General features: G+C 44.5%; 2 protein-coding genes across 2 annotated transcripts; one reads left to right on the forward strand and one right to left on the reverse strand.

Moving 5' to 3' along the window:
• Positions 1-6,629: 6,629 nt before the first annotated feature.
• Positions 6,630-6,992, forward strand: LOC122423617 (small EDRK-rich factor 1). Its single transcript, XM_043440847.1, has one exon. The coding sequence runs from the start codon at positions 6,676-6,678 to the stop codon at positions 6,862-6,864; it is 189 nt and encodes a 62-aa protein (XP_043296782.1). The 5' UTR covers positions 6,630-6,675; the 3' UTR covers positions 6,865-6,992.
• A 389-nt stretch (positions 6,993-7,381) lies between these two features.
• Positions 7,382-22,908, reverse strand: ADSL (adenylosuccinate lyase). Its single transcript, XM_043440846.1, has 13 exons — positions 22,684-22,908; positions 19,504-19,707; positions 17,703-17,747; positions 17,115-17,194; positions 14,015-14,186; positions 13,755-13,801; positions 12,833-12,923; positions 12,410-12,479; positions 12,112-12,259; positions 10,696-10,786; positions 9,991-10,080; positions 9,409-9,585; positions 7,382-7,517 (listed from the first exon to the last, which is right to left on the reverse strand). The coding sequence occupies exons 1-13, from the start codon at positions 22,852-22,854 to the stop codon at positions 7,431-7,433; spliced, it is 1,473 nt and encodes a 490-aa protein (XP_043296781.1). The 5' UTR covers positions 22,855-22,908; the 3' UTR covers positions 7,382-7,430.
• Positions 22,909-24,280: the final 1,372 nt, after the last annotated feature.

The raw sequence follows: 24,280 nt of genomic DNA on the forward strand, positions 1-24,280 counted from the left end.
GTTAATGTTTGGCTCACCCATAAAATGAGAACGTGAACCTATGGTTGTTGTGAGAACTGGTTGTTATTTGAGAAAATGTTAAAGTACAGTATGACTGAACAGTCCATGACGGTAGCTGGGCCCATCTCCATTTGATACCCAGGTCCCAGTTGACATCAGGCTCTAGTTTTAAAAAAATAAAGCACTTCCCATGTTTTAGAAAGGTCACCAAAAACTACAACAGAATTACAGAAATATCTCTCTAGAAACTTCACCCTACTCGGAAGAGGAAGACAATTTAGCTTTAGAGCTGCTTATTAAACTAAGCTCAAATTTCTAAGGGTATTCCAAGGTGGGAATGATGCAGTGAATTAATGGGAACCACAGATGAAGTATACAAAACACAAGGCATTCTCAGTCATGACCTCATGGTATTTTGCTCACTTTACAAACCACTTTCATGTTATTCACAACACTCCTGTGGTAAAAGCGGGGCAAATTTTATGCTTCAAATTTTACAGAGAACTTGGCCAAAATCATAAGAACTGGTAAGTGGCTGAGGAACTGCAGAAACAGAGGGTCAACTTTAAAGTTATATGTGGACTTTCAACCACACAGAGGTCAGTGCCCCATGTGCTTCAAGGGTCAACTGTCCTTGGCCCTGGCACTGTTCTCATTACAGCTTTATGAAGTCCTGTCTGAGGAGTAACTTTCCCATAGTTTTAAACCTCTCAGTGCCCTAGAGCCATATCAATGAAAGGCTACATCATTTGTGGATGGAAACGACTTTTGAAGCATTCATGGCTCCAGGCTCCCTCTCAACCTCATCTGTGTCTCCTTTGATAAGAACTTATTATTTCCTAGGAAACTCCGGTGGGGAAAGTCCTGTACTTACAAGAGGGGTCTGCAGTAGCTTCCAAGTACTCCTTTGAGCCCCTCCTTCCACACCAGCTTGGGCTGGGAGTCAGCTGGCCACAACTTCTGGCTCACTATAGAGGAAGGCCCACTACCACCACAATATAAGAGAACTTTCAGCACAAAATAAGGCATTAGAATCTGAAAGGGCAGCTCTAACTGGCTTTTCTAAGGCCAGAAGACCTTGTTACACAAGAAGATATAGAGGGCCTCTTGTTTGGTGCCACCCAAAGGTCTCATTTGACCTTTTGTCCAATAGTCACCAACAGATCAGCTCATCCTTTGAAGTGCTCATGTTGAAATCTGGGCCAGAAATCCAATTCAGTTCCTTCTTGAGTTTGTACATTTCATGATTATACTTTTCACCAGGGCAAATGATCACCCATACTCATCACTTAAACCATCCCCCATGCAATCCTCTTCAAAAATTTGGCCTCTTAAGAATCTTTCTGTACAATACACAGCACTTAATGAGGTAAGCATAAGGTCACACCAGATCCAGAATTGAAAATCCAAATTTTGCTTTTACTTCTAGTTATGGTGGTGCTCGTGGTAAAGAACCTGCCTGCCAGTGCAGGAGATGTAAGAGATTAGGGATCGATCTCTGGGTCGGGAAGATCCCCTGGAGTAGGAAATAGCAACCCACTCCAGTATTCATGCCTGGAGAATTGTATGGACAGAGGAGCCTGGTGGGCTACAGTCCATAGCATCACAGAATCGGACACAACTGAAGTGACTTAGCACATACACACGTTCAGAAATAGCTAAATTTTGTGTCCGTTAGACCACATCTCTAAATAAAGAACATACCTTGTAATAATGTATATGAATTCCAGTATTTTTAATCTTTTTTTTTGGTGGCACCACGTGACTTGTGGGATCTTAGTTCCCCAACCATGAATTGAACCTGGACCCTTAGCAGTGAGACTGCAGAGCCCTAACCTGTGGACCACGAGGGAATTATGAATTTCAGTATTTTTAAAATGTATCATGACTAAATATAATTTCTGCTCCAGACAGAGTCCTGGAACAGAAAAAGGTTATTAGCTAAAAATTAAGGATTTTTAATATATCAAAATTGGTTAATAACTGTGAAATGGTACATACGATATTAAGGGAAACCAATCAGTATATATGGAAACTCTATAAGCAGTTTTCCTGTAAATCTGAAACTTTTCTAAAATTTAAATAAAAATTCCATTCAAAACTTGAAAAAAGAATGCACAGAAGCAAAAAGAAAATATAAAACACCTAGGAATAAGTCCGAATAAGGAGGTAAAAGACCTGTTCTTGCAAAACTATGACTCTGCCGAAAGAAACTGAAGATGACACAAACAGATGGAAAGATATACCATGTTCATGGATTGGAAGAATATTGTGGTTTTTTTTTTTTTTTTTGGAAGAATATTGTTAAAATGACCATACCCAAGGGAATTTACAGATCCAATGCAATCCTTATCAAAATATCAGTGACATTTTTCACAGAACTAGAACAATTTGCATGGAAACACAAAAGATCCCAAATAGCCAAAACAATCCTGGGACAGAACTAAACTGGAGGTATTATACTCCCTAATTTCAAACTATACTGCACAGCTACAGTCATCAAGACAGTATAGTACTGACACAAAACCAGAGCCGTAGGTCAATGGACAGAACAGAGCCCAGAAACTGTCCACTCATATGGACAATTAATCTACGACAAAGGAGGCAAGAATATAAATGGGGAAAAGACAGCCTCTTCAATAGTGTTGGGAAAACTGGATAGCTACATGCAAAAGCATTAATAATGAGTACTGGTGAGGATGTGGGAAAAAAGGGAACCCTTGTGCACTGTGTATGGGGAATGTAAATCGAGGTAGTCACTATAGAAAACAATATGGAGTTTCCTTAAAACATTAAAAATAGAACTACCATATGATCCAGCAATTCCACCTCTAATTAGAAAAGATATGCAGCCCTATGCTGATTACATTTTTATTTATAATATTTGGCTATTTTGGCCATATTTTGGCATATGGAAGCAACCCAAGTGCCCATCAGTAGGTGGGTAATGATGATGTGGTAGGCACAATGGGATATTACTCAGAATGAAATCTTGCCATTTGCAACAACATTGATGGTTTTGGAGGTTACTATACAAAAAATTGAACTTTTGAACTTTGGTGTTGGAGAAGACTCTTGAGAGTCCCTTGGACTGCAAGTAGATCCAACCAGTCCATCCTAAAGGAGACCAGTCCTGGGTGTTCATTGGAAGGACTGATGTCCTTGAAAGGACATCATTGGAAGGGCTGAAACTGAAACTCCAGTACTTTGGCCACCTCATGCAAAAAGGTGACTCATTGGAAAAGACACTGTTGCTGGGAGGGATTGGGGGCAGGAGGAGAAGGGGACCACAGAGGATGAGATGGCTGGATGGCATCACCGACTCGATGGGCATGAGTTTGAGTAAACTCCAGGAGCTGGTGATGGACAGGGAGGCCTGGCGTGCTGCGATTCATGGGGTCGCAGAGTCGGATACGACTGAGCGACTGAACTGAACTGATACTGAGTGAACTAAGTCAGCAGACAAATATTGTATGGTTTCACTTATATTTGGAATCTAAAAACAAAAAAACATAATAACAGAAACAGAGTCACTGAGAACAGTCAGGTGGTTGCCAGGAGGGAAGGGGTGAGGAGAGAGAAGTGACAGAAGAGGTACAAACTTCCAGTTGCAGAATAGGTGAGTCATGGGTATGAAATGTACAGTGTGAGGAATATAGTTAAGAAACGTGTAATATCTTTTATGGTGATAAATTATAATTAGACATTGTGGCCATCACTTTGAAATGCATAAAAATATCAAATCAATTTTGATTAACAGGAACTAACATAGTGTTGTAGGACAATTATATTTCAAAAACAAACTCATAGGAAAAACATGACTTTTGGTTACCAGAAGTAAGGAGTGGGAGCAAGAACTGGTTGAAAGCAGTCAAAAGGTATGTCTTTGGACTTCCCTGGTGGTCCAGTGGTTAAGACTGTGCTTCCATTACATGGGGCACAGGTTCAACCCCTGGTCTGGGAAGTTCTGCATGCCAACCAGTTCAGCCCTGCCCCCGCTCCCCAAAAAATGTACAAACTTCCACTTACAAAGAACTAGGGGTATATTGCACATGATAAATATAATTAGCACTGTGTACATGCGCACTTAGTCATGTCTGACTCTTTGTAACCCCACAGACTGTGGCCCACCAGGCTCCTCTGTCCATGGGATTTCCCAGGCAAGAATACTGGAGTGGGTTGCCATTTTCTTCTACAAGGGATCTTTCTGACCCAGGAATCAAAAATGAGTTTACTTCGGCTCCTGCACTAGCAGGTGAGTTCTTTACCACTGCCCCACCTGGCAGGCCATAATTAACACTGCTGTATGTTACATATGAAAGTTGTTGGGAGAGTAAATCCCAAGAGTTCTCGTAAGAAAAATATTTTTAATTAAAAATTAGTTTACTAAGCTTATTGTGAGATCATTATGCTGTACACCTTAAAATTATACAGTGCTGTATGTCAATTATACCTCAATGAAACTGGAAGAAAAAAAAAAATCCCCTTAAACTCATTATCCAAGAAACCACACTTACTATTTCATTATGTAGCTTTCTAGTCTTTTCTTTTTAAAAACTTTTTACTATTCATTTTTTATGTTGACACGCCCTCCATTCTCTGGTTGGTTCAAGTTTAGGATGCACTCACCCCTGGTAGGCACACCAAACCAACAGCAGCATCAAGTCTCAGCCTGTTCCCCAACTAACTACCAAGAGAGGAAGGTTGGCGAGCTCTTCTGGGCTTGGAAAGGAAAATGACATTCTCTGAGTACTTTCTTCATGTCAGACCCTGGGTTTACGTCACTATTCTGGAGGCACCTAACCTCTGTGCTTCCACTGCAGGACACCAGGCTCTCCTGGCTATCATGAGATTTACCATCAGCCAGGGAAAGAGGACGGTGACTGCCCAGGGGTCTGACTGCAGCTGGCCCCACAGCTTGCCCAGATCCTGATTTCTGGATGGTTCAGATTCTAATTTCTGGTGGTTCAGATCCTGGGGTTTCTTGCATCACTGGTTAACTGAATTTAATCTAATCTTCGAGATGCCATGTTCTCTCCTCAGACAACCTGCCACCCACCCAAATGTCTTTAATAAAAATGTTAAAATAGCAAATTGCACTTGAGTATATCACAAGTATATAAAAATAAAACCAAAAGAGGATGAAAAAAAGGAAATCCGCCCACTCCAATAGCCCAGAAAGGAAAACCAGCCAAACCACAGATCACTAACAATCAGAATTGTTAGAACAAGACTGGCATTCTATTTCCTTATTTGCTATGAGGAAATTTATTAACTAAAACCCATGGTGTCCAATATCCCCCCCATGTGTGGTATGTACTAGCTCTCAGATTACAGATGCTCTGATAGTACCTGCTTCCTCTCTGGCAGCCCGTACTAGAGAAGGAAGTAGATGGTGTGTCTGAACAGCACTGTTGTGATTAATCCCTTGGGTCACAGACCTAGTAGTTTCAAACATCCCTCCCAGACTCTCACAAGAGAGGACTAACAAGAGAAATCAAATTGTTTCTACAAGAACTGAAATGCCATGTGGCTCCAGGTGGTCCATGCCTGCCAGTCACCCTAAACTGTATTTTAGATTTGACTTTAAGGATCACGTCTTGCTCTTCCCAACAGGTCGAGCTCTTCACCTCAGGCTGCCTTTGATTTGATACACCTGGGGAGGATTCAGCTGTTCCACCCTCACAACACTCCCACTCCTGATTACTAGGTGATTTGAGGGGGAAGTGTAGGGAGAAGCACTAACTCAGAGCAGTTCTGACGTCTGGGCCCAAACCTGCTTTAGATTCTCAACCACAGGTATGGACAGGTCTCAACTGTGTCTCTCTTCCTCCTCATGACAATATTTGAAGCAATAGCAAGTTTTCTCTTACAAGGTCTGAGCCCTAACACTGCTTCACCACTCCTATGTTCCTTGGAGGCTGGCTCTTGTGTTTATTTCTGTGCCTCAGACGGGGTGTCTGAAATTGAACACAACAGCATGAGCCTGGAACATGGAGACTGACGGCTCTGCCCAACACCACACTACCGTCAACATACCCTAAAACTCTGATCTCACTGGCAACCACTTCTGGTTCATACTGAGTTGAAGGTTAACTTACTTACCTTTACCTTATTTCTTCTTCATTTTGGCCACAGCATATTAATCTATTTTCTTTGGATGACATCTTAATTATCTTACCAAATAAACATTTGGTTAATTGTCCTAGTTTTGTGTCATCTGCAAACCTGAGAAATAAGCTTTCTTCCTTTTCATTTCTGCTGGAAAAATATGCAGAAGGAGGCAGGGCCCAGGACAGAAGCCTGTGGCGTAACAATAGTGCTTTCCTTCCAGGGGGGTGATCATCCACTCTCTCTCACCTCTGGCAGTAGCTGGTTCAGTCAGCTGTCAGGATCAGAGACTGTCAAATGCCTTGATGAGATCCTTACATCCAGTGAGCATCTCCTTGACAGACAAGCCCTATCCAAAGAGCAAATGAAGCTGGGTACAATTTCAGCTGAGTCAGCATGAAGATCACATCAGTTTCTTTAACAATTTATCGCAGCTCTAAATTTCATTCCTTATTCTCATTAAATACAACTGAGAGATCAACGCGTGGGCACAGCGGCTGAGCGTGCGAGGCGGCCGTTGCTTTTCCGAGTCATTTCTCTTCCAGGCTCGGTCCGGTTGTCATCATGGCCCGTGGAAATCAGCGAGAACTTGCCCGCCAGAAAAACATGAAGAAATCCCAGGAAATTAGTAAGGGAAAAAGAAAAGAGGATAGCCTGACTACCTCTCAGAGGAAGCAGCGGGACTCTGAGATCATGCAACAAAAGCAGAAGGCAGCCAATGAGAAGAAGTCTATGCAAACAAGAGAAAAATAATGACTATCTGGAAAACCTGGGTGCTACTGCTAACTAGGTGTATCATAAGCTCTATGATCAAGATTTTGTAGAGTGAACAGTCAGTACATATGTTATATCCTTATAAAACTATTTTAAACTTTTCCTTCAAAAAAAAAAAAATACAACTGAAATGTAGGTATGTGGCCATAATGAATCACTGAATCCAGATTATTTTGCAAGGCCTAGATAAAACTCACTTTCAGAAGAGAGGGCCAAGAATTTGTTCACTATCTCGCAATCAAGTGAACATGTAAAAAGTATTAGACTAGCTGGAAAATGTGCCTTGAAAGGGTAGAGTGCAAACTATGAGCTACATTTATTATGCAAACTTGTGTTGCTGTGAAAAACAGTCCAACTACAATGCAATTTATTTTTGCATTGCAAACGTGAGAAATGTGAAAGCACCACAGAAAGAAAAAAAGTGCTGTATTAATTTATGGTAACAGTTCCTGAAATAAAATATGGCATTAGAGAAATAGTTTTTATGACTCGGCAATAAAAGTTAACAGAGCCAACAATGGTTCTTGTTTAATTCTCTTCCAACTCTACAGACATAATTCGGCCTTCACCTTCATCACACTTTCATAGGGTTTTAACAGGGGACACACCTCCTCTTCTAAGAATTTCTGTACCTGTCAAAGAGGAAAGCAAATGCAAGACAGAAGAAAACATTAAAATTTGAGAATCCTTTTTTCAATGTCACTTCATAACACAGAGACTTACTTGGACAAACTTTTATGCCACCACTGAGCTTCTATTTTTCTCAACTCCCTGCAGAAATCTCTCCCTAAACATAGGCAGCTTGTCCCACCAGGCTGCTGCCCACCCCGCCCCCCGCCCAAACCAGCCTGCTGTATCCTTTTAGTTGGTCTCACCATTCTTCACCCATTGCCAAAGCTAAAATCATCATGCTTCTTCCTTCCTCCCCCGTCAACCAGCTTCCAAGTGACTAACTTCCTTAGCCCTCGGATCTGTGCCCTGTGTGCATCTACCTACCCCAGCCTTGGCTCAAAGCCCTCGTCACAAACTGCTCACCCGTTGCAGCAGCCTCCTTATTGGTCTTCTCACCTCCAGTTTAAGTCCTTCAAATCCAGTACATCAGAGTGTCTCAAATATAAATGATAGGTTTCCATCTGTCTGCTACATTAATCCTAGCTACTTTGGGGGCACCTGACAATCTGGCTACTCTCTCCCATGCTGGACATCTATCCATCTGTCATCTCTTCTCATCCTGGTGTTCCCTACAAGTAACTCCTACTTGTCCTTAAGATTAAGCTCAGATACCATGTCTTCTGAGAAGTCTTTTCCAACTTCCACTACCCTAGGGTTGTCTCTTTTGTGATCCTAAAAAAGGTGTGCTTCCCTCAATTCTTGCATGTATTTGGTATCACACTGACCTATTTACAAGCCTTTACCATTAAGTTTGAGTTCCCTGAAGATAAGGATTATATATTCATCTTTAAAGCACCATGATTAAACACAGCACCCAAACACAATCTGAGCACCTAGTCTGCACTCAATAAATGTTTCTGAATTAGCCCTTGTAATCTTCAAAAGGCCATGAGGAAAAGTGACAAATGTTTACTGAATACTTACTATGCACCAAGCTAGGCCTTTCAGCCCACACTCTGAGATACGGATCTCTATCCCAACGGCCGGTAAAAGCAGGAGGTCAGGACTGAACCCAGAGCTGCTACTCTGCTGTGCTGAGTCCCTCAGTCGTGTCCGACTCCTTGTGACCGCATGGACTGCAGCCCGCCCGCCAGGCTCCTCTGTCCATGGGGATTCTCCAGGCAAGAATACTGGAGTGGGTTGCTATGCTCTCTTCCAGGGGATCGTCCCAACCCAGGGATGGAACCCAGGTCTCCCGCATTGCAAGTGGATTTTTTACCGTCTGAGCCACCACGGAAGCTCAAGAATACTGCAGTGGGTAGCCTATCCCTTCTCCAGGGGAATTTCCTGACCCAGGAATCCAACCGAGGTCTCCTGCATTGCAGGCAAATTCTTTACCAATTGAGTTACCCAGGAAGCCCGAACCCGGAGCTACCTGACAATAAAACCCAATCTGTCCATTACACCACAGGCTCCAGACCAAAGCAGAACTCAGAGAAATCCTCAGGAAGAAATGAACTTAAGGCATTCTCAAAATAACCACTTTTTTAAGTTTTAGATTGCCCTGTGGCTCAGCTGGTAAAGAATCCACCTGCAATGCAGGAGACCTGGGTTCAGTCCCTGGGTTGGGAAGATCCCCTGGAGAAGGGAAAGGCTACCCCCTCCAGTATTTTGGCCTGAAGAACTACATGGACTGTTTCGTCCATGGAGTTGCAAAGAAGCGGACATAAATGAGCGACTTTCACTTTAAGTTTTAGGCAGCAACCTGCCCTGAATTCTAACTAGCCCCATTCTCATCATACCTCCTCTGAAGCAGAAACATAGATTGTACTCCAGGCTCTGCAGCCCAGTGCTGTAAACAGAGTGCATTTGGGAAGGACTGCAGCCCCATGGAAACGTTCTGATGCTTACCTGCTGGGATGCACGGCCGGTGAAAGAAGAAGGATCCAGCAAATGGTCCAACTGGGAGTGGATTGGACTGAAGTAGGCATCAGCCTGGATGCGCTCGATGAGGTCGTTGTCACCCCCTTCCTGCTTGACCACGGCAGCTGCCTGCTGCGAGAGCACTCTGATTTTCTCATGGCAATCCTGGGAAGACAGGAGGCACTGGTGGCTCACTAATAACAGGCATTTGAACGTCCATGCTGTCTGTGGCTGGTGCTACAAAGGCCTCCTCTAAAGCTTCATGAACCATCTGCTCTTATGTCCTGCCCACTTCCCGGCATTTCCCAAGGAAACTAAGACCTAATTTCTTCACTGAAAGCAGACCTTTTCTACAAGTGATTAAGCAAGTCACTTTTTAATTAACTAATTTCACCACCATCACCCTCCAAAGATAAGCCTGTTCTATGGCAGTCTGTTGTCACTGTTCTGCACCAATACCATGACTGAATGGAAGGACAGAAACACCTTCGTCCACCCTTCTTCAGGGAGGAGAGCAGGACCAAAGGTGTAGTACTTTCAATTTATGCAGGAGTACAAGGGGCTACCCACCTGGCGGTTACCCCCAGCTTTCACCATGGCCACAATGATGTTCTCTGTGGCCATGAAAGGCAGCTCCTGCCGAATGCGCCGCTCAATTACCTGTAAGAGTGAAGCGCCAGGAAGGATGCCTCAGGTTACAAAGTCATACACACAGTAAGACGTAAACTACAACCAAAAACGTGCACAGTGGGGACGTGATCTCCCATGTCCACAAAGAAAGAGGGTAGAAGAATTCTATTCTATACTATATTTTTTAAGTCTTCTGATACTCCCGAGTATTATTTTGATTTTAAAAAGGGATACTGACTTTAGTAAACTTTTAAAAGTTGCTTCATCAGAAAAATTCCTCAAACCTCAAGTTTGCTCCAGTTCAGGGCCTGACTTCAGGAACTGAGTGTAGGATGGAAGCAAACCCATCCGCCTGAGGTACCTACAAACGGGCCAGTGGAACCGTCTACCCCTCCAGCCACAGTAGAGCTGACGACTCAGGCTGGCAGACAATCTTCAGCCAACTCAAAGTACTGCTTCTTCCCTGGTCTATAAACTGGTCTACGAATTCCACAGACTTGATCCCGAGAGCACGTGTCACAACATGGAGAGTGAGCTCTGGCTGGGAAGCGTTCCCCCAACACGCTCACTCCAGAGCACAAGGTCCCACTCCCTGCCACACTCCCACCCCTCCTGAATACTGTGTTTTTCATCGAGGCCTCTTACTTTGGGGTATACCACCAATCCTTCAGAAATGTTCTGCAACGTATTCAGTACAGTATCTGCAGTGAGAAACGCCTCCGCCAAACAGATTCGCCTAGAAAAACAAACAGCCAATTCAGTTATCGCTTAAAACAAATAACAATTTCCGTGAAATGCAGGGTGTGTCCCAAGGAGCTGCCCTACTGACGTCTCATGCCAGATGTGCCACTTGGACAATTCCCTTCAACAGCCTCAATATCCTGATGACCCTTGAATCTATCACCTCTTTCCTAGACCACCTGCCCAGGCGCCAGGCCATATACCTATTTGGAGAGTTCCACCCGGCTCATTGGTAGGTTCCTCAAGCCCAGGGCTGAATGTAGACTCTTCTCCACTGCCTCCTGCTCAGCTCCTCACCCTACTCTTCCTCTCCTGTAGCTCCTGCCTCAGGAAATGGCACCAGCACCCCATCACCATCTAAACCCCCACTCCAGCCAACTGCCCAGGCCAGTCCCCGTGACATCAATTTATATCCACATCCTCGCCAGTCACACCGCCACCGTGCCAGCGTGGACGTGGGGTTTTAAAGCAGCCTCCTAACTTGTTCTGACTAGCATCCTGTCTTATAACTGCTTCTCCAAACTGTTGCAGGGTGTTTTAGTGGGTGCAGCTGACTAGGTCACAGTTTGCTAAAATACAGTTGATGGCTGACTTCCAAATGAGTTCACATATTATGAGTTTTATTTCCATAAATCCTGGATTATGAACACAATCCAGAGAGTTGACTTTAACTACTGATCATTTCCTCTCAAGAAATTCCAGCAGAATACAAGCAAATGAGAGTGAATCTGCTTTCAAATATGTATATACATAAAGTAGAAAGTCACGTGCATGCTGGTACCTTATTAGTAACTACTAATTAATTCTGACCTATCTCGGACCTGATCAGGTCACTGTGCCAAGATACCACAGCTGACACCACCTGCCTTCAGAACATCTACCCTCCTTTTTAGGGCCCACAAGGCCCTTCATAAACTGGCTACTCTCCACGAGCATCCCCACCTCATTTCTTGCCGCAGACTTCATTCTCCAGGGCTACCTGACTACCAGTAACTAACTCTCCAAACTGTTCTTTCTTCCACCTTTGTGCTTTATATGTGCTTCCAACTTTGTCTCACATGTTACAATGGCTAGATTTCTTCAGTCTACAGCATCGCCTCCTTGTGAAGCTTCCATTGACTTCTCCACACCCCCAGCCTTTGCCCCCACAAGGATACCCTGTACATATTTTAGCACGTGTCACGTTGTACCGTGTTCCCGCCTCCCTGTTAAGACTCCAGGCTCCTATGGACAGGAGGGAACACAGGGATGCTCTGCAGTCTGTCGCTCCCAGGCCCCTCTGTGCCCCCACAGGTGCTGTGTGATGCCCCGTCCACTGACCGGTTGGCACTGTCATCGAGCGTGCGCTCAAACCACTGCACAGAGGCCGTCTGCAGGGGGTCCGTGACAAGCGCCATCAGGTGCCGGGCCAGGCTGCAGCACCGCTCTGAGCGCATAGGGTTCCGCTTGTATGGCATTGCACTTGAGCCTGCCCGTGCAAAGGACAAGAAGCAAAGGCAGGAAGACCTCAGGGGACAGCAGGAGGCTGAGCAGGCTGCTGGCTGAACCGCTCACACGTGCCCACAACACCCCCACCCCAACCCGTCACGGTGTTCCCAGGTCTCCACACGACACTCACCAATCTGCTGTTTTTCAAAGGGCTCCTCCATCTCCTTGAGGTTTGCCAGGAGTCGTATGTCGGTACAAATCTGAGGGAAGCAGGGGCACAGGCTTCACCCACGTTCTCAGTACTCAGGGGGCCCAGGCAGGGACTAGACTGATGGAGGAGGCGAGCTCTTTGGGTGCTGCCACTGAGCTGACCGTCAGCACGGGAATGTTCTGGTGAAACACTGCTTATGATATCACGGGCAGACCATGGCAAGATGAACTTAAGGAGAATGCCGGAACCAATCCTTTTTCACACCTTCACTTAAGAGGCTCCCCTGACAGACCCAAATTACTAACAGCGCTATCTGACATCTCTTGAGAGCACGATGAAGTCGGAGCCTTAGGCTGGGGGTTGAGTCTGTGGTGCCAACTACCCACCGCTGCCTCCACTTACCTTGTGCACCGATGCCCCCAAGCTAGCCAGCACAGAGAGCACCTCAATATCTACTTTTCGTGTATAGGTCTGCCCTGTGATGATGAAAGCCCTAGAAATAAATAGAAAAGAGCTTTAAGTGAAAATATTTCAAAATGTAACTGTGTCAGACAAGTGAGCCAACGCAGACCCTAAGCAAAGGCTTGGTCTCACTGAGGTATTAAGTTGCACTGAGTCCAGGACTGCAGATTAGTGGCTCCAGGAAGAAACTGCACTTCCCCACCCCACTTTTTACTGAACCCAGGTGGCCGCCCTGACCCGAGGAGGAAACAGTCCAGCAAGCCTCTGTCCTGCTGCAGCCCAGGGAAGTGCCTGAAACAAGGAGCCAGCGTGGCGGGTGGGGGGTGAGGGGTCAGGGACGACTATCCTCGTGGTCCACTGGCTAAGACTCTGTGCTCCCAATCCAGGGGGCCCAGGTTCAATCCCTGGTCAGGGAAGCAGATCCCACGTACCACAGTTAAGAGTTCACATGACTCAAGTAAGACCCACTGCAGCCAAATAAAGAAAGAAATAAATATTTTACACAAAAACAACAACAAAAACAAGGAACCACAGGGGAGCCTGGGGGCCCTTGAAGCAAATAGACAGACTGAGACCAACCTGTCAGAGGCCTTCAGTAAAAACAAAACCAAAACAACACAGCTAAGGCTATTCTCCTGAACTCAGAACTAAACAGCTCCCTTTTTTCTTAAAAATTATAAGGAATATAATAGAATCCATGAAACAAAACCACACCAGAGATAGAAGGAAATGGGTGGAAAGACACAGAAAAGAAAAGGGGAAAAAAAAAACCAAAAAACAACACAACAGCTAAGACCAAATCTGGAGGGATACTGCCTTTTATTACCTAACAGGGAGGCTGACACTTTCCCCACTCACCTACCTCTTGAATCCTGCCTTTTCTGTCACCATCTTGTCAAGCTGTTCTACCTTGGGAAGAAGAGATATCCCCATAGACATCCAGGCATGTCTAGTTTGAAAACATCTTGACACATCATCCTGCCCAGGTTTATGCCTTTAGTACCCTTCCAGTCGAGACGGCACCCACCCCAAGATCCATTGCTCCCACCACCCTGGGGTCAGCTTTGTTTCCGGCGCTCCCACGGTTGGGCCTGCCTCGGCCAGGTCACTCCCTACGCACACCTTTTGGTCATCTCCCTCGAAGAGCTGCAGGAAGCTGGCCTGGGTGCCGGTGGTACCCTTCACGCCTCGGAAGCGCAGTTCATCCCGGACACGCTTCAGGCTTTGGAGATCCATGCACAGATCCTGAATCCAGAGACAGCAACGTTTCCCAACTGTGGTTAGCTGAGCAGGCCTGAACACAACCCAAAAAGAACACACAGAAGTCTCAAGCTAATGACTTGTTTCATAAAACCTTTGTTGCTTCTTCTAATAATCACTGTTACCCCTGGGAAGGGAAAGAATTAAAATGAAAACAAAACAAGAGCTAAAAAGCTTAAGCAAATACTAGTTAAGCAGATTCAATGTCATTTACAAATATTCAAAGGTTATAAAACTAAAGGGCCACTAGCATAGTTCTTGCTTCATCATCAAGAGGCACTATAAGGGCAGAGACAATGTCTGCTTTGTTTGTCCCCAGATCTTGGCAAGAAATACACACATAACAAACACTTGCCAAGCATCTAATGTGTTCCTGGTATTGGAAATACAACAAAGAACAAAACAGACCAAGTCCCTGTCCAGTGGAGCTCAAACTGTAGTGTAAAAAAGTAAACAAACAAGATATCTGCTCATTTTTAAAACGCTATCAAAAAGTAAAACGAGGACACTGGATGGAGACTGTGTCTCTAGACTGGCAGGAAAGAAAGGACTTTGGAAAGAGTCGAGATCTGATAAGACCGAGCTGAGCCACAGAGAACAACCTGGAAACACGCACAATCAGAGGACTCTAACTGAACAGCTAATGGCTTTGTCTTTAGTCTAAATCAATGCCAGCCAACCGCAGGTCTGTTTATAATATAAAACATGATTATGAGTAAACTATAATAAAGCCAGAGTTCTAATAGATTACCTAGCCTTCTCTCCTATTAGGCAAATGATACTGACAGCTGGCGACATGAAGGCACCCCGCTAAGAATGTCCAGAGTAGACACACAATCCCAAATTAATCTTAAGGTAATTTTCCTCAAATAGATTATTGTTTTAATAAAGAAAATAAATTTGCACAGACCTATTCATAGCAGCCTTACACATAATAGCAACAGAGTGGAAGCAACCCAAATGTCCAGCAACTGGTGAACAGATAAAAGGCAGCATATCCATACAATGGTATGTTATTTGGTTGTAAAAGACATTAAGTCATGACACATGCTACAACATGGATGAACACTGAAAATGCTCTGTGAAGTGAAAAGAAGCCAGTCACAAGCAGATGACTACTACATGATTCTACTTGATTGAAGTGTTCAAGAGACAAATCCACAAACAGAAAACAGATATTTGGTTGCCAGAAGATAGGGAATGGGGAGATGGGAGGGACTACTAAAGGGTACAGGTCATTTGGCGGGGGGTGGTGATGGAAATATTCTGAAATTACACATTGGTAATGAGTGCATAAACTCTGTAAATATACAAAAAAATGGATGAATTTTATGGTACGTTAGTTGTATCTCAATAAAGCCATTTCTTTTTAATTGCAGGGACTGATCCATTCTGAGGTGCGATCTATGCATCAATACCATTTTCTGAGTTCCTAACGCCTGCTAACTGTGGCCGCAGACACCTCTCATTCCACCATCCCCAGAGGAATAATGGAATGGCTGTATTCCCTGAACACTCTCCAGCAGAGGCCGAAGAGGGGTTGCAACACAGGTGATGCCAGGTGTGGCGGGAGCCAGCACAGAGGGCAACCTTTGTCACGGCTCCGCCACACACAAGGAGCAACAGTCCCCTCACATGAACAAATCCTGGTTTCTGCAACCAATAATGGAAGCACTAATTTTAAGGAAGGTTACATTCAACTCAGTAGGGCTTCTTAAGTTACAGGAGATGATATCCTTCTTGCCATAGCAATACCTATCCCATCAAAACATAAGGCAGATGCCAATACACCACGACTCAAGTATCACCACTTGAAACCTGCCACTAGCAATCCAAAAATGACATCATTGGCTTTAAAAAAGGGTTTTACTTGGTAATCATAAAAATGCTTGCACATTAAAAAAAACAAACCAGAGTAATCAGTATTTACATCTTGGTGCACCTTCTTCCAATCTTTGTACAATTTATATGCTGTCTTTTCCCCACATTGACCTACGTGCATAGTTAGTTAGTTAAGTCACTCAGTTGTGTCCGACTCTTTGCGACCCTGTGGACTGTAGCCCACCAGGCTCCTCCGTCCATGGGATTCTCCAGGAGAGAATACTGGAGTGGGTTGCCATTTCCTTCTCCAGCATTCCCATGTCTTATTAATCTAACAAGTGTCATTTTCCTGGCTGTGATTATTCTAACCTATGTATATACTACAGTCTTATTTAATTATTCTCTTATTCTTGGACATTTATAGATTGTTTCCAACGCTACCATCATAAATAGTATTATAACAATGATCTTTGTACATATAGCTTTTTCCATAATTTGGATTACTTGCATTAAATACTCAAGAATGGAATCACTGAATCAAGAACACTTTCTTGAGAGGCAGAGTGGAAACAGATCTAAGAAGGGAGCAGTCAGAGTGCCCCCTTCCTGGGGCACAAGGCTGGGAGAGCCCCTTTCCTTCCCACTCACACCACAGGAAGATACCCACCTAAACTCTGGCCCTTCAGTTACCCCAAATAGCTGTCTGTTATCCTGACCTGAAGAACCATCTGGGCTGATTCTACCAACCAGCACTGATTCCTGGAATGGGAAAGGAAGGATCAGGCCTGTGACCCAAATAGGATCTGTTTTCCAACCTCCTCCCTACCACTAAAAGATCTCCCTGTAGGCAAAGGGGATACCAGAAGTGTTAGCGTATAAACAGCAACAACAAAATGAGAATACTTTGTGTGTATGTATCTGTATACATAGTTTCCAATGAAACGAACCATTAGATTTACTCTCTCAGCAATACAGCTTTTAAGGTAGGTATAAGGTTCATTCCTCATAGGCATCCCAAGTGCTTATGTTTTGAGTTTTTTTAACCTCAAGGTTACCATGGAGAAGGGAGAACTGAAGGAATAAATGGAAGCTGGATGCCCATAAATAAGCCCAATTCCCAAGAGGTAACCCTCTCACTTACTGGAAATGTGTGAAACCTAAGGTGGGGAGATCGGCTCGTTCCTTGGCAAAGTCGGCAAGCCGAGAGATCACCCTGGCAAGCTGCAAAGAAGATGGTGTGGGAGAAAGAGAGTGAATTCAGGCTGAGCACTGCATAAACAGGAACTAAACTTGGAGACAAATTCATCTACAATTACACTTCCAGCTCACAGAAGGCAGAGGCCACATTTTTTCTTTGTATCTTAAAGTACCAAACAACATTCAAAAACTGAGTTGATGACCTAAAATGCCACAAGTTATTTCTGCACAGTTTTAATACCACTGGCACGCTCATGAAGAAAAACAGACAAAATCATAATCTGACCCACACAATCCAGCACCTTGCTGCTGGTTACACTTCCCTCACTTAAAAGGCGATGCTTTAAAAGCGCTAACTCATACAGTGTTTTAACTCAAGAAGAGACAATTAGTTCTAGAGATCAGATCTAGGATCATTCATGTGAGTACACAGTAACTTATTTAGATCTATACTGTGCTGATTTATTCAAGGTGGTGCCCATCTCCTGTCACAGGGATCTTAGGATTGGCAGGAAATTTGTCAACTTCTTACCTTTGGCAAAAGCAGGTCAAATGCATTTCTGAGAATAATCAGGTCCTGCAAGGGAAAATGCAGTGGTCTTACATTAATCAGCTTTGCCCAAATGTTATGACCTAACACTTTATGGCCGTCACATCTGGGTTTCTTAGCTAGCTGCCTATCTCACTTTCAGCAATACAATGTGCAAGTCAGAAGCTGCTAACAGAACTCTTCTGATTACTGTCTTAAAAGTCCACCAACTGAGAGAGCAGTACTGCTAGGATCTATAAGCACAAAGCTTTTATGCTTATAAAGCCCTATTTGCTGCTGCTAAGTCGCTTCAGTCGTGTCCGACTCTGTGCGACCCCATAGACGGCAGCCTACCAGGCTCCCCCGTCCCTGGGATTCTCCAGGCAAGAACACTGGAGTGGGTTGCCATTTCCTCCTCCAAAAGCCCTATTTAGGGGGTATCTAACTTAACTGGAAAATGATAAGGAGCAGCCCTGTTATGAATATGACAAAGATGTCCAGGTCAACAGGGTTTATATCTTCCCGGACAATAGCATTTGAGTTTCTAAGAATCCACAGGGCACATTCCATTAGTCTCTGCTCCCCCTTTTTTTTTCATGTCTGTCACTGCTAACAACAAAAAAAGGCATGAACTAAAGGATCTAGGTTTAGGAAATTTAAAGCTGTTCTTAGGGGAGTGAGACGAGCAACCAACACATGCTTGAGACGGTAACTTGAGCCCAACTACACACTAGGTACTTTTTAAAAGGATACTCCAAGTTAGGGGACTGCTCTTCTCCCATTATCTGACTCATTAATTATATACAGATGCCTTTAATTATGTAACATTTTAGACAAAAAAAAGTTATTTAGGGGCAACTTAAAAACTACTGGCTTCTTTCTGAACTGGAAGCGTATCTGGATTCTAACTTCTAGTCCCACAGATGCACTGTGACGAGGGCAGAGGTTTGGAGTCATTCTATCCAGGTCTGTATCCTTTCCAGGTTGGGCAAGTTCTTCAACCTCCTTAAGTTTCCTCATTTGTGGAGGTGGGGATTATAAAGCCAGAGCCAAAGGCTATATATTCTGAATCCATTTACATGAAATTTCGAGAAAAGACACAACTATAGACACAAAAAGCAGGTCTCAGCGGTTGTTTGGGACTGGAAGCAGGAGTGGGGACTAATGGCAAACAAGAGAGACTGTCTTGGGATGAGGCGTGTGTTCTATAGAGTGTGGTGAGGTTGAATGTTGCATAAATTTACTAAAGCTCACTGAACTATCCATCTAAAATGGGTGAATTTATGGTATTAAATTATACCTTAATAAAGTTATTTAGAAATAGAGACAACAGCATCTATTATGCCTGTTGTGATGAAAAAATGAATACATATGAAGTGCTCACCTAGTAAACTCTTAGGAAAATGCCTGCTTGTTACTTTTTCATGTTTGACTATGAGACACTTTTGCTAATTAAAGGATTTAAGAATTATAATGCAATTACCTTTTCTTTTCAGAAGTCACAGCGAAGAGTTATAAAGGACTTTGGAAAGAAAATCCCTTTGGAAAACTACTTTGGCCACTAAAATGCTAAGCTCTCAGCTATGTCCAGCATACTGATGTATAGGCAGTATCTGTACATCATTTTATGGAGGTCATTAGGGGCTTACAGTTTAGACTGGAAGGATACCAAAAGCAGAGACTTCCTGAGCACTGAGATCCTAAGACCTACGGAGTCACTTCCTAAAATGGACAAAATCAATTAAAATGTATAAATGCATTATCAAGCCTGAGTCCTAATGGACAGAACAGCAAGGGCTCCTACTGTATTGTCTCCCACATAGCAGGAGGTGGCGCCAAGATGGATGATGCCAGCAGCTCTGGGGCAGCAGTGGGCAAACGTGTGCACATGGGCCATCACATCATGTCGTAACTGCTTCTCCTCCTCAGCTGCCATCTTGAAGTCGATGTTGTCCAGGTTTGATTTCATCTCCTGGATTTGTTCATCTGTGATAGGCAAACCCAGTGCCTGCAGAACAGGCAAAATAAAATGAAATAGCTTCTTATGTCACATTATTTGAACAGAAATGACAGTAAAAAAGAAAACTGATTCATGTTAGTGTTTATGCCCTACCTTCCAATTCTTAAACTAAAATTTGGGGGAACTAAACTAAAAGGACATGGGGAGGAAGAAACAACTTTCTTTTTTAAAATTCTGGCTGCGCTGGGCCTTTGCTGTGGCACGTGGGCTCTTTTTGAGGGCACGGGCTCAGTAGTTGCAGTGCTCAAGCTTAGTTGCTCTGCTGCCTGTGGGATCTTACCTCCCTGACCAGGGATCGAACCTGCATCCCCTGCATTGGAAGGTGGACTCTTACCCACTGGACCACCAGGGAAGTCCCCAGGAAACTTTCTAAATGAATCATGGCAAGTTATATTCTAAGCAAACTCCAACATACACAACAACGTAGTCGTGATTTCTGTTCCTTCTGCCCTGACATCTCTGCTCACTCCCTCACAGGTTCCGGTCTCTGGGCTCAAACGCCATCTCCTCAGAGAGGCTTTCCTGACATCAACATGAAACACCCTTCTTCAGTGTCACTCGCTATCCCTTTAGCCTGGTTTTATTTAGAGCACTTACTGCCATATGACATTTTTACACATCTTTTAGCCTCTCTCTCCTCTCTAGGGTGTACAGACTCCCTGAAAGGAGAGCTTTGTGGTATTTATTGCTTAGACTCTTTACTGCTCGGCTCTTAAGTGCCCAGAGTGTGGGATCCCGGCCACAGCTTTATATCTGATCTAGATGGATTTAGTCAGAGAAACCAAAATTAGCAACGCTGTTAGTAGCTCTGCCAACAAATTATGTGCAGCGAATTCAGTGCAACTGAAAGCAATTCCAGGAGATATTAATGAGAAAACAAACACATCAACATCTTACATTCCTCCATCACTGAATAAAACCAGGCTGACAAAAAACAGCTGGCAGCCCACAGGCAGCTCAGAACCCTCGAGCCAAGTGCTGAATCCGTACATTGGTGAATTTTACCCAAACCTCACTTCAAAGTCCCAAGGCCTGGTCCTGAGAAGGAGCTCACATCTTAAGACCTATCTAGTCAGATGTGGCTATCTACATTTAAACTAGTAAAAATTCAATTCCTCGGTCACACTACATCTGGCCAAGCTGCCTTGGATCTCTGAGCGGAGACATCGTAGGGCTCCTCCCAAAACAGAACAGCAGGGGGCAGTGTGGACAAACTGCTTCCTCCCCAAGCAACTCATCCTCTCAAAATCCAAGGTGGACAAATTTTCTGCACTTGCCCTAAACTCTCATTCCTCAAGTTTTTTTTTTTTTTAAAAAACTACTAAATTATTATGTACTTCATGCTGTTCATTTTGACACCCTAGCTAATAGATAATACAGACTCAGGAGATATCAAAATGGGATGCATTTCAGGCAATGTGTAGACTGGGCAGAGGAAAGGATGCATACTGACTCCACATTTCAATTCCAGCTTGAAGTTCTTACAAGCTATGGTGACTGGCGCCAACCTCATCTACACGGAGTACCAAGTAAAACAGAAAACAGAATACATGCTAGTAGGTAACAAACCACAACACACTGCATGTCCTGATCTATTGTTATCTGAGCTCTGTGTTTATGAAATCTGTGCCTTCATTTTATCCTCTGTAAAATAGGAATCACATACTTATAAAGAATTGTTTTGAGAATTAGTAAATTAATTTTTAAGGTTTTCAAACTGCTGAGCACACATAGTAGGCACTGTAGAAACATCTGCTAGCATTTAAAAAAAAATTTTATTGGAGTATAGTTGATTTAAAAGAATGTGTTAGTTTCAGATGAAAAGCAAAGTCAATCAGTTAGCATATATCCATCCACTCTTTTTTAGATTCTTTCCTTTCATAAGCCATTACAGAGTATTGTGTCTGTTAGTGTCATCTACTACTTTACTTCTTGAGCAAGGTGATAGGAAGGGGGTAAAATCTAGGAAGAAAGTTTCCTGTTCAGGGACCCTATACCTTGGTCCTAGGTAGGTACTCAGATTGTTTCTGAGGTTACTGTATGTCATTTCGGAGAGGACTGCCATCTTGCTTGTTGTGGCATTTTTCTCGGAAACTTTATAGCTCTTTGGATCACTCTCAGCTTCCTTCAGCGCTTCTGTGAAGATCCTTCTGGGGCTATTTCTGAAACCGCTGGGCAGAATACCTCTACATGCAGCTCTCAGAACCCATAACTCGCATCTAATAACCCCCTACCCTGATTCTCTCTCCCCAGAGACAAAAAAAGGCAGTCTACTGAAGAGGAAACAATGGCCCAGCAAATGAGTATTTTGCAGTGACAGGTCTCTGACTACACAGAGGCATGTGGAGGGCGAGGTGGTTGGGCGCTCAGTCAGGCTTTGCAAGGTCATGGGTTCACACCCGGGTTCCTTTATTAATACGTGAGTGCTAACTCGCTTCAGTCATTTCCGACTCTTGGCGACTCCATGCACTGTATAGCCTGCCAGGCTCCTCTCTCCATCGGATTCTCTAGGCAAGAATACTGGAGTGGGTTGTCATAATGGGTAGGAGCAAATATCTCACTGGCACATCATCGGGGCTTGGTCTTCTCTCCTATAACGTGGGAAACCGCCCCCTAGTTTGCAAAGTCTTTCTGGGTTAACTGGGTAAAGACGTGTACAGAAGCGAGCACAACCGCACGGAAGGAGCACTCAGCGGTGCACTCCTACAGGAACCGCCAAGACTTACTCCCGGAGACGGTAACTGCACTTGCCGCCCACCGTCCATCTCCGACCCTCCACCATTAAAACATGTGAGGTAACAGGTGGCGACGGCTGGGCTTCCTGCCCTGGCCTTCCTGGGGCCGTTCCTCCGGAAAGGGAACACCCGGCCGAAAATAGCGGGGCAGCTGCCGGGGGAGGCTCAGCCCGCGCTGGAAGTCCCAGCCTGGCAAGTGCGGGGCCGGGCCCGCCTCCAGGTGCGTTACCTGCTCGGCCTCCGCCAGCCACAGCCAGAGCTGCCGCCAGGTCCGGAATTTGTACTTGTCGCTAAACAGGAAGCACATCTCCGGGCTGGCATAACGGGAGGCAAGCGGCGAGCGGTAGCTGTCGTGCCCGCAGGCCGCCTCCCGCCCGCCACGGTCGCCCCCCGCGGCCATGCCGGACTCTGGACCTCGCCGGAGCCTACAGGGTCAGAGAGGGCGGAAGCGGAAGTCCGAGGGCGGGACTTCCTCCACTTGGTTCCACCCCCGGGGTTTCCGGGAGACCCGAGACCTCAAGGCTGCTGGGTTTAGGCTCTTCGCTACTGAGGGTTTAAGAGTTTCTCTTCGTTTTACGAGAAACGTGATCAGTGCTTCACAAGTTACCTCTGCAGCTCTGCGTCTCAGTTTTCTCATCCGAAAAAAGATACATTAAGACCCGCCTTTAGGATTGCTCTGAGGACATGAAATCGATGTCCAAGACATTTGGAAAGCTTTTTTTTTTTTGCTATTATTTTTGTCTTCTCCCCCTCCCCCACTCCTACCGCCCGGTTCTGAGACAAGTACCAGACAAGGGAAATCGGCATTGAGTTCCCCGCCCTGGAACACTTTCTCACTACAGCTTACTCAAGGTCCAAGTAAGAAAATGTCACCTGATGAACCCACTCTTCCCTCTGGTTGGCCACTAATAATAAAACCACTAACGTTTATGGTGGTCTCACTGGTGGCTCAGACGGTAAAAAATCTGCTTGCGATGCAGGAGACCTGAGTACGATCCCTTGGTGGGGAAGATCCCCTGAAGAAGGAAATGGCTACCCCACTCCAGTATTCTTGCCTGGAGAATTCTATGGACAGAGGGAGCCTGGTGGGCTACAGTCCATGGGGTCGCAGAGTCCGAGGGTACTGGACTCTTAAACTTAACTCTTTTTTTTTTTTTTTAATTTTTTTATTAGTTGGAGGCTAATTACTTCACAACATTTCAGTGGGTCTTGTCATACATTGATATGAATCAGCCATAGATTTACACTTATTCCCCATCCCGATCCCCCCTAAACTTAACTCTTAACGAGGGTACTGGGGACTAACACTTAACTTTCACTAGGTATCAGGCACTGTCCTGAGTGCTTTACACATTAAATCCATGTGAGGGTCCTGAATTGTTCAGGTATTATTAAATAATACAATACATTACTCTCCAGTGCAGAGTAAATGCTCAATAAATGCCGGCCATTATTCTGATCCCCATTTTTCAGGTGACAAAGTGAAGGCATGGGGGAGTTGACTGTCTTGAGATAGCTCACACGTGGCTAGAAGGGCATGAGCTAGGAGTTAGGGCAAGAGCTAGGAGTTAAGTGTAGGCAGACAGGCTCCAGGCTCCCGGTTCTTACCAGACTCAAATGTATTCTTTCCTTTGTGCTACAGTAGCAGCTACTATATTGCTTTGAAATTACCTGTTTTTGAGTGTCTCACTATAAGGGGATGTCCATTTTGAATTCTCAGCTTGTTGGTTGAGGTGAATGGCCCTGGCCCCTTTCCCAGTAACCGTAAGACTTAAGGGATATTAAAAGTTCTGATTAGATCTCAAGATTTGCAAGATCTCATCTTT

The sequence above is a fragment of the Cervus canadensis genome, chromosome 21 (assembly GCF_019320065.1).
Source record: "Cervus canadensis isolate Bull #8, Minnesota chromosome 21, ASM1932006v1, whole genome shotgun sequence".
Lineage (NCBI taxonomy): Eukaryota > Metazoa > Chordata > Mammalia > Artiodactyla > Cervidae > Cervus > Cervus canadensis.